Raw genomic sequence first — 15,391 nt, 5'->3', positions numbered from 1 at the left:
CCGAGTCTTTTTTTTTTTACGCATGCGGGGAGAAAACTGTGGTGCCACCTGATCGACTCGGCTCCTCCGCGCACACTGGCACCGGGAGCTCCAGGCCGCCTCACGGAGGGAACCAGCACACTCTCGGTCAATGCTCGGCCTGTGCTGCTGATTTTATTTGTACGTGTGTGCGCGCGCTTCTCTCGTGCGGGTTGTAGCCCGACCACACAGCCATGGTCCACTGCGCCGGCTGCGAGAGGCCCATCCTGGACCGCTTCCTGCTCAACGTGCTGGATCGAGCCTGGCACGTCAAGTGCGTGCAGTGCTGCGAGTGCAAATGTAATTTGACAGAGAAATGTTTTTCTCGAGAGGGGAGACTGTACTGCAAAAATGATTTCTTTAGGTAAGATCGGGGAAGGAGACAGAAGAACTCATCAGCTGTGTTTCTGTTTATGAATGTGTCTGATTTCATGTCGGGAGCTGGACTGGAAATGATAGCCTAAAGACATTTTAATAGTGATGGGGCATAACGCAACCGATGGAGAACATGTACCATTCAAGGCCAAACATGATATTGAGTGCAGATCATTCTCTGTGTCTTCTAGATTATTTACAACTTTAAATGAGTTGTTTACTATTGACTTTAAGCCAGTATTAAATAGTTAAACTAGGAGAAAAAAAGCACATCTGTTGACTGCACACACACACACACACACACACACACACACACACACACACACACACACACACACACACACACACACACACACACACACACACACACACACACACACACACGGGACCACAAGTCCTGACAATGAGCAGAGTTTCTGCTTTATGTATTTATTCTCTCAATAGATGAGAGCGACCTGTCCGTGCCTGCAGGCGGGAGTGAGGACGTGGAGGCGATAAGCTTTGATTAGGAGCGCGTAATTAAAAGCTTGTTAATTTGGATTCTTATGCTAAACAACAACAAAAGAGGGGCAGCAACATTAAACGCGTGTGCAACTCGCTATCAGCGGGGAGAGAGGGGAGGTGCGTGTGTGTGTGTGTGTGTGTGTGTGTGTGTGTGTGTGTGTGTGTGTGTGTGTGTGTGTGTGTGTGTGTGTGTGTGTGTGTGTGTGTGTGAGGGAGGGGGGGGGGGGTTGTTAGGATATCGAGGAAATCACACTTGGGGTGTGTTTCTTTGCAGCGCGCAGGCGGCCGGGCGGCGCAGGATCAAACCCGGCCCGAGGAGCCGCGGCCCGGTGTGTGTGCTCAGTCCGACTGAGGAGGACGTGATAAGTGGATTTGAATAGTAAACTAGCTGAAAAGATCAAGTCCGCAGACAAAGCAATCACAGACGTGCAGTCAACAGCAGTGCACACACTCAATACACATGTTACCGTGAAGCCCAGGAGGAGGAGACGTATTATCACAGAGCAGCTGCTGAGAGAATGTTCACTAAAACTCTACGTTTACTGGATGCACTCCTCTTCAAAACGCTCTGTGTGTAAACATATATGATCTCATAGGGAATGAAAAAAGGTTGGAAATATAGATGTGTAATATTTAATTGATTCACTAAAACAACTAAGGTCAGCAGGTCTATACACAGTTGAGCAATGACTTCTGGTGGAAGGAGAGAACATGCTATTATTATTTTTTTTATTAAGAAAAATTTAAATATTTATCTCCTGCGAAAAAACTTTGCATTTTATTTGATAATTATATTTATAGAGCGTCATTGCACGACGCGTGCTTATCTAACTATTTTAATTTTGCAGACAATAAAAAACAGAATTTAGTACAATAAATATTGTATTATTGTTATTATTATTATTACTATTATTATTGTTGTTGTTTATTCAGCTTTCATTCTGGAAATACCACGAGCCCAAAAAAGCGTTTTTAAAGTTTCATTCAGCATATAATATAATAAGAAACTGGAGTTTATCTATAGATTATAATTGTTATGTAAAAAAAAAGAAGTGTAATTGATCAATACAGGTTTATTCATGTACGCATTAATATACACCTTGTGAAGTTGTTGTTGTTCAGAGAAAAGGTAACTTGGAAAGCTAAACTCTATTCTAATCTATATTCTGTTACGGCTCCTCGCGTCTCATCATCTCCGCCTGGCCACCACACCCGAATGGCCGTTGGTGTCATTATGTATGATGTGTGTGTAATATGTATTTGATAAGAACGATAATAACCACCTCCTCGTTCCTCCCGCAGAAGGTTCGGCACGAAGTGCGGCGGCTGCTCGCAGGGCATCTCTCCCAACGACCTGGTGCGGAGGGCCCGCAGCAAGGTGTTCCACCTCAACTGCTTCACCTGCATGATGTGCAACAAGCAGCTGTCCACCGGGGAGGAGCTCTACGTCATCGACGAGAACAAGTTCGTCTGCAAAGACGATTACCAAAACAATGCCAGTGTGAAAGACTCCAACCTCCTCTCAGGTGCGTGTGTGTGTGTGTGTGTGTGCAGCGTGCGTGTGTGTGTGTGCGTGTGTGCGCGCCAGACAAGGCCCGGGTAAATTGTGATGGATGTGATGTGTTCAGCCCCGCAGTGGCTTCATCATTTCCATGACCAGGACTTAGACGGCAGTCAGAGAATAATTCAACACTGCTCACAGTCCATTGTCTGTTGCTCATATATATATATATATATATATATATATATATATATATATATATATATATATATATATATATATATATATATATATATATATATATATATATATATATATATATATATATATATATATACATACATATATATGTGTGTGTGCGTGTGTGTGTATGTGTATTTTCAGTTGAAGCCTTTTCCCTTCTCTTTTCATGTGAATGTGCGCGCCATAATCCGTCATATGGGGATTTTTATTACGTTGGCTTGCAGTTTGTATTAAAGATTATTTAATATAATAGAAGAGAAAAAACACATCAGCTGAATTTTTTATAACTGAAAATAATGTTTCTGTCTTTACATGTGGTGTGTATATATATATATATATATATATATATATATATATATATATATATATATATATATATATATATATATATATATATATATATATATATATATATATATATATGAAGCAGCTTTATGTTGTATTCATGTTGGTGCTATTTGAGGTCATAATTCAGACAGTGCGCGTGGTTCTTCATGACTGGAGCTGGGTCCCTCATATTTTGGAGGATGCTCTGGTGGTTTTCTAACGTCCACGTGTCTTCTCTTTAGTAACGGCATGCAGCGACCCCAGCTTATCCCCGGACTCCCAAGACCCGCTCCAGGACGAGGTGGTCCTGAAGGACACGGAGATCGCCGCCCTGTCCGACAAAGAGACGGTGAATAACGAGAACGACGACCAGAACCTGGGCGGGAAGCGGCGCGGCCCGCGGACCACCATCAAGGCCAAGCAGCTGGAGACGCTGAAGGCGGCGTTCGCTGCCACCCCCAAACCCACCCGGCACATCAGGGAGCAGCTGGCCCAGGAGACCGGCCTCAACATGAGGGTCATCCAGGTAGGAACCTCGTTCCAATAACTCTCTGCTGGATTATCACCCTTATTTCACCATGACTTCATTCATTAACCCCAAATACATACGTCATATTTACTAGGACGTGGGAGAAACAACAACCACCATCTCTCGCAATCCCCAATTATTTCTAAACTGTTCAATAATAAATCATAAAAACGTGGATCTTCTTACTATTGTCTGAAATAGTATAATATTCAGAACACCCACGGGTCGAGGAGGCGGGCTCGCGCCTTCTCTGTTTTATGGGGTGTTACGCACCCATTAAAAGGTGTGATGTAACACCTTATATTTTATGGAAAATGTCCCTGCTAAACTGCCAGACTGCCATGACCGCGCAGGCCATCAGAGCCTCATCCCTCACCCCTCTTTAAAGGAGGCCTCTCTCTCGCCTTCAAACTGCGCGCTCACATTGAATTCATTAGGCCAGAGATTGGCCGAAGCGCGCGGGTTGATTGGGAAACGGGTAATTTATATGGGTATTTCTGATTCTTGGCGCGGACGACGTGGCGAAGTCGCCAACTGGCGCCGGGCTGCTGGGAGCGCTGGGAGTCCTGGCACAGCGCTGCCAGCACGTTTAGCCATGCTGGGAGCATCCAGGCCAAGTGGAGGACAGAAACCTGTTTCAAGGGTCTTCCGATTGTCTGAAGGGCCACATTAAGTTAAACAAAGAGCAAGACGGACAACTGACAAAACATTATTATTATTATTATTATTATTAGTAGTAGTAGTAGTAGTAGTAGTAGTAGTATATTTTGTATCATTAGTATTATTATTAATATATTAATAATAATAATAGTAGTAGTAGTAATTGACATTATGATTATTATTATTAGCGTTATTATGGATTTATTGTGGGAACTATTTTATTTGGTTGTCCCAAAAATATAAAAAATAATAATAATTGGGAATTAGAAATTCATGAGCCAAAATAGAATCACTCATCGGGAATAATAACAGAAGTTCTCCCGGAGAAAGTAGAACAAACTGGAACGCAGTTCTTTAAGTTTCTTTTTTTGTCTTTATTTGGCCATAAAGTAGACCCGGCTGCACGCGGGGCAGCCCGCAGGTGAAAAGCTTCCGCAGCAGATTGATGGCGATACAGTGAAAGTGGCGAAGTGAGGGTATCTAATATGTATGAGCACGATGGGGAAAGGGAAGCGCGTAATTAAAGGACGCCGCCTATAGATTAGGAAATGATAACCTCCAAGAGCCGGTAATATATTGGTAACAACCCTCCTATTAAGTATTAATTGGAGATTTTAAGCCCCCGCTGCTGCAGCCTTCGGTCGGAGTAAATGGAGGGTTAAAAGATCATTAGGGAGGTTAGATGTGACTCCCGCTCCTGTAACGATAATTGGGCGCAGTTCTCTCTGCAGCAGAGCCGTGCGGATTTACCGCACGGCTCATCACGCGCGCCGCAAAGCACACAGACATGCGCTTATTTACTCTATGAAGAACCACGCTGCGGCTGCCAAGGTAAACACGACACCTAATTACACTTTGCTTTGTACGACGGACAATTTACACAGTGGGCTGTATTTGCAGATTCCAAAATAAATCCACGACGAAGAAGAAAAAAAATATTCATATATTTCTGCCTCGCCATCACCTCCGTTTCTCACCCTCCTCCCATCTCACACACACAATATTGACGTGCAATCAAAATGGCGTCAGAAGCCTCTTGCATGTTCCCTGAGTGACATGAGTGTGTGTGTGTGTGTGTGTGTGTGTGTGTGTGTGTGTGTGTGTGTGTGTGTGTGTGTGTGTGTGTGTGTGTGTGTGTGTGTGTGTGTTCAGGTCTGGTTCCAGAACCGACGGTCCAAAGAGAGGCGCATGAAGCAGCTGAGCGCGCTGGGCGCGCGGAGGCACGCGTTCTTCCGGAGCCCGAGGCGGATGAGGACGCTGGTGGACCGGCTGGAGCCCGGGGAGCTCATCCCCAACGGGCCCTTCTCCTACTATGGAGGTAGGTTACACAATACCAAATATATATATATATATATATATATATATATATATATATATATATATATATATATATATATTTAAATCATGTTAAAATCATATTTGTTGCGGTTTTCCTGCCTGTGATCCGTCTACTGGCACAACGTATTGACCATAATGTTTAACACATGTTTTGTGTGTTTCCTTATTTATTTCCTATATTCCTATCATATCCTGATGTAAAGCAACAAAGCCCCATCATATGTGTACATCATCAGCAGGTGTTGAATAAGAACAATACATATAAATACAGCTCCATTTAGGCCTGTAAAGGTACAGCTGTCTGAGCTCCTCTAACAAAATCTTCATGTTGATTTAGTACACAAAATTAACAAATAAAATAAATAAAAACAAGCAAGAGTGGAAAATCACTGCATACTGCTGTATTTATTGTTTTCATGAATTTCTTTACATTATGGCAGGTTTGGATATTCAACAGTAAGGCTCTTACTTTTGTAAAAGAACAATCCCTTGAATGATTCAGTTTGGGTGACCTCGGCCAGACGCTCTTAGAAAGCAGGGCCGGTGACTCAGGTTTACATTAAGTTTACATCTCAGGGATTTTTTATGCCACACTCTTCCTTTAAATGCTTTGAAATATCTGATAATATTCATAGAATTTCATTTGCGCTCGGGCCTTTGTCCTTTCTGCTGAAGCAAAAAGTCTAATGATATTCTGCTGAACTGAAAAAAAAAACAAGGTCTCAGTAGGTAGAATCGCTGATGAAATGGCCCCTATTTTAATTAATTTTGTGGCCACATTGTTCTCCCCACCCAATTGCATTTTTGATTTAAGTGTAATGTGCTCTGTGACTAATGTAGTACGGCGAGGGTCTCTCCTGCTCTCTAATACAAATCAAGCTATGTATATTCAATGAATTCCTCAATGTCTTCGGAATCATTTCTGCACACCCATTGTTCTTATAGCTAACGTTGACTTTTTTCTACTCGTCTTGGATCTGTAGATTATCAAAGCGAGTACTACGGCCCAGGAGGGAACTATGACTTCTTCCCTCAGGGGCCTCCGTCGTCGCAGGCCCAGACCCCGGTCGACCTCCCCTTCGTGCCCTCCTCAGGCCCCACAGGCACCCCCCTCGGAGGTATGGACCACCCCCTGCCGGGCCACCACCCCTCCAGCGAGGTGCAGCGCTTCTCTGATATAATGTCCCACCACCCGGGAGACTCTCCCAGCCCGGAGCCCGGCCTCCCAGGACCCATGCACGGCATCTCCTCCGAGGTGTTCGGCCCTAGTCCGCCCTTTACCTCACTGTCGCTGAACGGCGGCGGATACAGCAACCACCTGTCCCATCCGCCCTCGGAAATGAACGAGGGCACTGTGTGGTAGCTTTCAGAGAGAGAGGACTCTACCGACGAGAGATTCAGTAACGGAGGGTGGTGAGGTCTGGTGGTGATGGGTCGAAAAGGGAAATGGATATCGACAGGGTTAGGGCAACGCCATTGAACTTTTTTTTGGTTGTGTTTTCATATTTATTTATTTACCCAGTCTATCTTTTTTTGTGGGGAAAGCGTATCTGGCATAATGCTCAAAAACATTGTCTTCAGTATTGTGTTTGGGTGTTTAACTTGCCTCCTTCAACCCCCCTCCCTGCATCTAAAACTGGACTCACGAAAAAAATGGGCGAGACTGCTGAACTGCCCCCCATTCACTCCTCCCCCCCTTTCTTTGGGCCCCTAGGGGCCCCCTGTCACCCCTCCTGACTCCCGTCAGTGGCCCGGCATCGCGACCAAACCCCCTAACACTCACCGGTGGGTTGAAAAACAACCCTTTGGAAATCTCCTATAGTATGTCCCGAACACGAAAACATCATTAGCTACTGTCAAAGACTTCAATAGCTTTACAGAGAGGACGACGGGGCAGAGGGTTGATCGTGTGCTGACCCGGGACTAGCAAGGCTGAGCGGCGTCCAGACTGTGTTCGAGGCTCTACCTTCTCCCTTGTATTTATTCAGAAGCTCCTCAGACCTCTTTGCCTCTCAAGGCTCTGCCATATTGACACTTAACCTTTTTGACACCATGTTTCCTAAGGCCAGAGGAAATGACAATTTTCCCTTCGTCTGGACTATTTGTTTCTTTTCTTTTTCTTTTTGTGATTTCAGAATTTCCACCAAATCTGAAGAAGGCCGCCTTGAAAAGGCAAATAGTAAAAACCCTCTACGGATTGCAAACCCTTTATTTAAAATGGAAGTGAACTTGAAATGTTGAAATGAAGTCTACCTTCTAAAATTATTTTACTGGGGTTCTAAATGGGACTTAGAGCAGTCAACTGTTTACGTAATCTATTTAATTCAGGAGTCCAGAAGTCTCGAAAACCATGTTTTAGAACCTCTCGATCCATATAAAAATGTTCCAAGCAACCAACCAAACTTTTGTATTGATTTCATTTATATTGTATGGAGATAAAAACACATTTGCTGGGGTTGTGGTTCACTGTGCTAGTTTGTACAAGATGTTGTTTACAAAAAAGGTTGAAAAAAAACAATAAAAACACGAGTAAAGTAGACATTTGCCAAATAAAAAAAAAATAGCACAAATACTGTTAAAGTGCTTTGCACCATCATCTGCAGAACGTGTTGAGACAAAATGTAAGTGTTAAAAGGAGTAATTGACTTCTTAATTTTTTAGTCGGCTGACAAAACATTCATAAAATTGTTAATATAACATACTTAGACAGGTTTTATTTTTGTGTCTTCAAAGGAGAAAAATCCAAACTATAAAAAATTGATGGTCAAATATGCAGCTAGTAGCTGCTACATCTCTTTGAATATCAAGCCCCATGGTATGTCTTTTATTGTTCCAATAAACCTAAGCTTATGTGACCTTCAGTGCATATTAGACCATTCACTGTATAAATACAACATGTTGACAAAAATGTGTTTTTAATAAAACTAGAAAATATACTTATGAATTTTTTAACATATTTTCTGTGGAGCAACTATCTTACGGGATATCCTCACATTCCAGTGTATTATGTGTCACACGGTGTCAGTGCAGCCGTATATCACAGCGCTCCTGTGAGCCACTTATCAGGTCAGTGTCACTCATTTCATAATGAACGCTTTATGTCTACATGTCTACATTTCCGTTCAGGTGGGTTGTCAAATAATTGGCCTTTGCAGACATGTTGACAGGTTAACAATTCTGATTAATGTTATTCAAAAACATTGAGTGAAATTGAAACGGGAGTTGATGAGAAAGTCATGAAAAGAAAGAAACAAAAAAAAGGAGTCCAAATGAGAGCGCAGAAGCAGAATCTACCGCGTCATACTTTGAAGTATGACTGGTGTGATGCTAATCCTGAAATGTCAACAAACCGATTCATTTTTTTCCTTGCAATGCGTTGCACCCGATCCTGATGGCTCGGAGAACGATTCCTAGAGAAACAGAGTTTGAAGAGAAAAAGAAAAACTTTTCTGCTGATTTCACTTTCCTCCCAGCAGTGGAGGCATTCTCTGGGCCGGCTGGCTGCAGCTGACACAAGGGGGAGCGCATTCACAATTTACGCCGTCGCCACTTCTATCCTCAACCACTTTGGCCGCGTCCTCGGAGTCTTCTGTTCAGCTACTCGAGGTCGTCGACTAATCATAAGCAGTTAGCTGTGCGACTGTGAAGGACAATGATGAAATTGCTGTGACCGCAGCTCTCCTGCTTGTTATGCTTTTATTAGCCTGCTTCTACATTATTATTCCCTGCAGCTTGCTGTTCGGGCCGTGCGGTCTGACAGCTGGGAGGGACTTTTCCCAACTTATTTCGGCGAACATAGCCGTAATAATAATCAAGAAGCCCAAACACTGAGGCGTGATCTTTTGCAGGAAGGATGAAAAAAGTATTCACACTTGTAGGGAAACAACTCGGGCGGTGGGATTGTGGCGTGAGTCTGAGGGAACCTTTATCTCCCAAACCCGGCATGTGCAGTTAGGACCATATATGCAATCCTAGTTTTCTCCCCTGCCTCCAGACTGTAATCCACCATGAATTAATCATGGTCTTGAGAGTTAACCAAGCTTGGGGATGTGGGGTGGAAGGTGGGGGTGGAGGGTCTGTGGAAGGATATAGGTCTCTGTTGAGCCCCTGGGCTTAGCCCCCCCTGTGGTAACACCATGCACCGGCGACTGACCGCCCCCCGGGGCCACGGCTCTTTAAATTCAAATTCCTATTGATCGCTCATCAGCTGTTGGTGCAAACTGACCTTGTAGTCCAACGCTGGAAAAAATAAAGCAAACCTTAACATCATTGAATGGGTTTTAAATGACATTTTAAATCTCTGAGTAAGGACGTTTGAATAGCCCACACACCCACTGGGATCCAAAGTCAGTGTACTGCATGTGTATGTGTGTGTGAGATGAGAGGGGGTAACAGGGGGATAAATGCTTCGAGGGGGGGGGGGCGCAAAATGTACAAAATGGTACTTTAGGATACAACAGGGGCCAAAATATTGAGCCAATAGGAAGATCATGCCCGGCAGGCGAGCACTGAGATACTTTCGTTCAAACCCATAGGTTGTTTTTTTGCGAAGGCCTCTCCATATGAGCAGCATTTGGCTGCTCGCTTTAAATGCAGAGTGGCTCAGCTGGAAGTGGACCCTCTGCTCGGAGCGACCGTCACGTAAGCACACAAACACATGGCGCCGTCCTCGTCTCTCCTCAAACAAACAACACATGTTGGGGGAAGCCAATTTTTATGGCCAGGAATGAGGAAACGCAGTTAATCAATGGAGCAGGTTGGTTGATCGCTGAGCCACATTTCCCTGGCTCAACACTCAGCGAGTGGGTGATACACAGTCATGCAGCAGCCTGATAAGCAGGCCTCTGCTGACGAGCTGCTGGTTTTGCCACCTCACTATTCTTTCCGCTTCCTCCTCCTCCTCTAAGAGTGAAGACAGAAGAAGATGTTTAGCGGTTAGGACCAATCCCTTTACTCTTTAGGTCATGTTAAGGGGGCTTTCTTTTTCCAAATAATGTCTGATTTCCTCTCAGCAGTGGCGGGCCGTGCATTTTGGACCTGGGTCTTCAGTGCCGTCTGATATTGTTTACATAAATATGCGCATGACGGGATGCTGCATCATTAACGGACAATGTACTTCACTTTATTAATAAAACAACAACAACATGCAGCGTAGTTTGCACAAGACAGAAACCACTTTTATTCTCGTTCCACACTTCACTAGAACGTTTCCTCTCTTCCTCGCCTTCAGTTTAATATTTCACTAGCCTAGCCTAGCTCGCGCCGTGGAGGTAGTGGCATCAACGGTGGGTGCCGGTGGAGGAGCCAAGCAGGGTGAAAAAACAACAACACAAAAAGCAGAAAAAAACAGTTCACTCACCCGATGCTGTACAAAGTCCATCCTTCTCTTTGTTACCAAACAGTTCAATGACGTGGTTGTTCAGTTTATCGGTGCGCTTCATGGACGCCAGTGAGGATCCCCTCCATAAGAAAAGGCATGAAGTAAATTATCCACCAAGTCCGTTTCTCCTCTTCCTTCAGCCATTGAGTGTTAAAACAAGTAAAACACTAAACATGTCATTAATTCTCTTAGGTTTCAGCCTGAACTCTTCTTAATCCTGGCAGCAAGGTAGCTTTTGGTTTTGTAGACAGAAGTCATGTTGGCACACTGACCAATCACAGCGCACGTTAATGGGTCACGCTGGCCCTGTGACGAATCACATGTCCAGAGCGTTAGCAGGCCATCCTCATATAGTTCAACCCACTATTCTACCATAGAGAAACAGAGGTGAAATCTGATTGTATAAAAGCAACATGTTCAACTCAATATATTGTACCTAAGTATACTCTTGCATCTACTATGAACTTATCATCATAATTCTCCAAAAAGCAATAGGACACTATGAAGGAGTTGTAACAGTGTGGTTATAAGTATGCCCTTGGTACCGGGCCGCACAGAAAGAATGAATGAAAGCTTTAAATTAAATTTTAAAAACTCAAAGCCGGAAAGATGTTTTATTGTGAAAAAGAACCGGATACATCCGTCTGTGGTAACCTCAGACGTAACCTAGTGACACATGTCAAGATGTTACGTTACTCTAAAAATGAAATTTAAGTCTGTTTCAACTCTGCCGGTGTTCTGGATTAAAACCAAGGCAGAGTATCCTGGGATCGCCAAAAAAGCACGAAAACATGCGTCCATTTCAACATCCTGTCTTTGTGCAGCGGGTTATAAGTTAAGCAGTAGACTGGACATACAGGTTTAGTTAGGAGTAGAGTCAGTAGACTGGACTGAAGGTTTAGTTAGGAGTAGAGTCAGTAGACTGGACTAAAGGTTTAGTTAGGAGTAGAGTCAGTAGACTGGACTAAAGGTTTAGTTAGGAGTAGAGTCAGTAGACTGGACTAAAGGTTTAGTTAGGAGTAGAGTCAGTAGACTGAACTAAAGGTTTAGTTAGGAGTAGAGTCAGTAGACTGGACTAAAGGTTTAGTTAGGAGTAGAGTCAGTAGACTGGACTAAAGGTTTAGTTAGGAGTAGAGTCAGTAGACTGGACTAAAGGTTTAGTTAGGAGTAGAGTCAGTAGACTGGACTAAAGGTTTAGTTAGGAGTAGAGTCAGTCGACTGGACTAAAGGTTTAGTTAGGAGTAGAGTCAGTAGACTGGACTAAAGGTTTAGTTAGGAGTAGAGTCAGTAGACTGGACTAAAGGTTTAGTTAGGAGTAGAGTCAGTAGACTGGACTAAAGGTTTAGTTAGGAGTAGCGTCAGTAGACTGGACTAAAGGTTTACTTAGGAGTAGAGTCAGTAGACTGGACTAAAGGTTTAGTTAGGAGTAGAGTCAGTAGACTGGACATAAAGGTTTAGTTAGGAGTAGAGTCAGTAGACTGGACTAAAGGTTTAGTTAGGAGTAGAGTCAGTAGACTGGACTAAAGGTTTAGTTAGGAGTAGAGTCAGTAGACTGAACTAAAGGTTTAGTTAGGAGTAGAGTCAGTAGAATGGACTGAAGGTTTAGTTAGGAGTAGAGTCAGTCGACTGGACTAAAGGTTTAGTTAGGAGTAGAGTCAGTAGACTGGACTAAAGGTTTAGTTAGGAGTAGAGTCAGTAGACTGGACTAAAGGTTTAGTTAGGAGTAGAGTCAGTAGACTGGACTAAAGGTTTAGTTAGGAGTAGAGTCAGTAGACTGGACTAAAGGTTTAGTTAGGAGTAGAGTCAGTAGACTGGACTAAAGGTTTAGTTAGGAGTAGAGTCAGTAGACTGGACTAAAGGTTTAGTTAGGAGTAGAGTCAGTAGACTGGACATAACGAACACACGTCAGGTGTCGTTGTCTCCCGTCTCTCCGAGGTCGGACCCGGTCCGTGAACATATTGTCTTCACGTAACCGGTCCGTGACGCATAAAGGTTTGTGAGCGCTGGGCTAGAGGATGTAGAGGGAAAATGCAGAATATTGTGATTCTCAAACCTGCTTGGTGGAGTCTGTGTTCCACCACAGTCCCGGATGTGTTTTTTTTTCTAAAGATAGATTTGATTTTGTAGCGAGTAACGAAGGTTTCAGGGGAAATGTATCGGAGTAAAAGTACCAGTTTTCTTAGCAAAATGTAGCGAAGTAAAAGTAAAAGTAAACAGAAATATAAATAGTAAAGTAGAGTACAGATATCCCAAAAAAATACTTAAGTACAGTAACAAAGTATTTCTGCTTCGGGTCCATAACAACCCCCTGTTACACAATGATCCTGATTGGAGATGCATTAAACAATCTTACATCAGGTGTTTAGTGTGTAAACAAATCCATGTGAGCAGTGATGAAGACCAAGGCTTATAGTCTTAAAATCAGCTGTTGTCACCAGGCTACAGAATGTGGCGTTGCTCCATGACATTAAAGTAAGATGTCATTTATGGGGTTGGGGTTAGTTTAGGTGGGAATGTATCCAAGATTACCCATTTCCTGATTCTGTTACTTTACATTTATAAAGTTAGTGAAATTAGAGGATGAGAAATGACAGCCAAACAAAGCTCAAAATGCCAGCCCCTATACACACTATTCCAGTACACACCTTCCAGTTTATTAAGGTTAAAATGTTCCATTTTGTATTGACACTATTGATATTTGAGGATTGAAGGTTGACCCGAGACTCACAGTTTTACCTAAGAAATAAAGTAACATACTGAGCTTGTCTCTGCCTTTTAACATAGCTTGCTCCTGTGGAATTGTACATACATTTATACCTCTAATTTGCTTTTCAGACTCGGTAGAAAACGGAATGTTTTACTTATAATTTGGTATGTAACCTATTGCTGTACAATTTACATAAAGAAATTGCCCATGTAACAAACAATGCGTTCACCCAGGGAGGAAAGTATAGTTGTTTAGCAAAGTGGAAAGTACTAATTTCCCCCTGGAGGATGTCCTGATGGTATGTGAGGTCTGTAGGTTGGCCTGATTAGCACAGAGCACGGAGTGTGTCTACACCATCTGACCCACTGAGTGATATTCATTTGTCATTCACATATTGGAGACCAACTGCTGTGTTTTTTGCTCAGGGCAAGGGTTTTCTCAATGAGTTGTTTGTGTATGACTGCTCTGGCAATTCCCCACCATGATATTACATGGAACACACACTTAAGTGCAGAATCTGTTTATAATTTGCTTGGCTGGTGTATTTGCTTCTATGACTAGGTTGTTTCAATGTTGATTGGAAATACACTTTGTCTGAAATAGTATTTTAAAGGTTTTGTTTATGATGTTCAGAGCATTGAAATGGCATCCGTTTTCTGTAACTGCTTATCATATTTATGTTGCTGACGTTGGACGAAGGCCGGGTTCACCTGGACAGGTCGCCAGGCTGACACAGAGACAGACAACCATCCACGCTCACATTCACACCGACAGGCAACAAACCTGCATATCTTTGGATTGTGGGAGGAAGCCGCTCTTCATTGGCTACAGATGATATGACGACTTTGTCAAGGAATCATAGCACCCACCCTCCGGCTCCCCCCTGAGCTAAACATTAGCCCAGACGAAGACGATCCGCCATTAGACCAGCTTTGTTTTATCACACTGAACCAATCCCACGGTGTAATTTCAGTAAGCAGGCAAGCACTATGGGAGCAAAACATACTTGACCTTTAACACTACAGTGTTGGCATCTTCTGCTTTGAATAACATGTGTACAGCAGCAACTTATGCATTAATGGTGGGTGAACTGAGTGCTACGGTTCTCTGCTCGGAGGGTAAGGCACATACTCGACCCAGAAATTGACGTAATCATGGTTGGTGCATCGCCCACGAAAGCTTCACACGTGGTCGAGGCGCTTGGTCGTTCACCTCTACATTCTTGTAATGGCAGACGCGATCACGGAGCTGCCACAGATGGTTCACTGATGAAAACACTGTTTACAGGTCTAGAGAACAACAAAGAAGGCCAATTCGTTTCAAGATGCTTGAAACATCTTCAACAATATTAATTTGATTCATTATTTTGCAATAATCTAAATCAAATTATTTACAGGATATTCAACCTTCGTTTTTCTTTCTAATGCATTTAATTCTTGATTTGTTTCTTTACCGGGCTTGTTTAAAAGAAAAGATTGATACTTGGCTTCGTGTATCGATAAAATATCACCACTCAAAATATCGTGATACTATGCTGTATCGATTCCCTACTATGTATAGACATACTGACTTGAGCGTGTCTTCTCAGTCAGTTCCTGCCTCTATCCAATCAGCTGATCCCAAACTGCTCAATTCCTTCGTTAGCTCCCCAGTATATATACCTAGTCCTTAACACTAATCCCCTACCAGATCGTATGTTGTGCCACCTTAGACATATGGCTGTCTGTTCTTGTTTGCTCACTTGTATAATAATGTTCATTATGACTGCCTGTTCTATCTGTTCGTAGTTGGGAATTTTGACTAGCAAAC

At 43.1% G+C, this 15,391-nt stretch overlaps 1 protein-coding gene across 1 annotated transcript; it reads left to right on the top strand.

Moving 5' to 3' along the window:
* Positions 1–212: 212 nt before the first annotated feature.
* lhx1a (LIM homeobox 1a) lies at positions 213–6,858 on the top strand (the record flags this gene model as incomplete). Its single annotated transcript, XM_079225367.1, has 5 exons — positions 213–382; positions 2,200–2,423; positions 3,211–3,494; positions 5,310–5,475; positions 6,479–6,858. 5 exons carry the CDS (start codon positions 213–215, stop codon positions 6,856–6,858), a joined length of 1,224 nt encoding a protein of 407 aa, XP_079081493.1.
* Positions 6,859–15,391: the final 8,533 nt, after the last annotated feature.

Source organism: Taurulus bubalis, assembly GCF_910589615.1.
Source record: "Taurulus bubalis genome assembly, chromosome: 10".
Classification (NCBI taxonomy): Eukaryota; Metazoa; Chordata; class Actinopteri; order Perciformes; family Cottidae; genus Taurulus; species Taurulus bubalis.
Note: the sequence above shows the minus strand (reverse complement) of the source record. Positions and strands in the feature narration are given on the sequence as shown.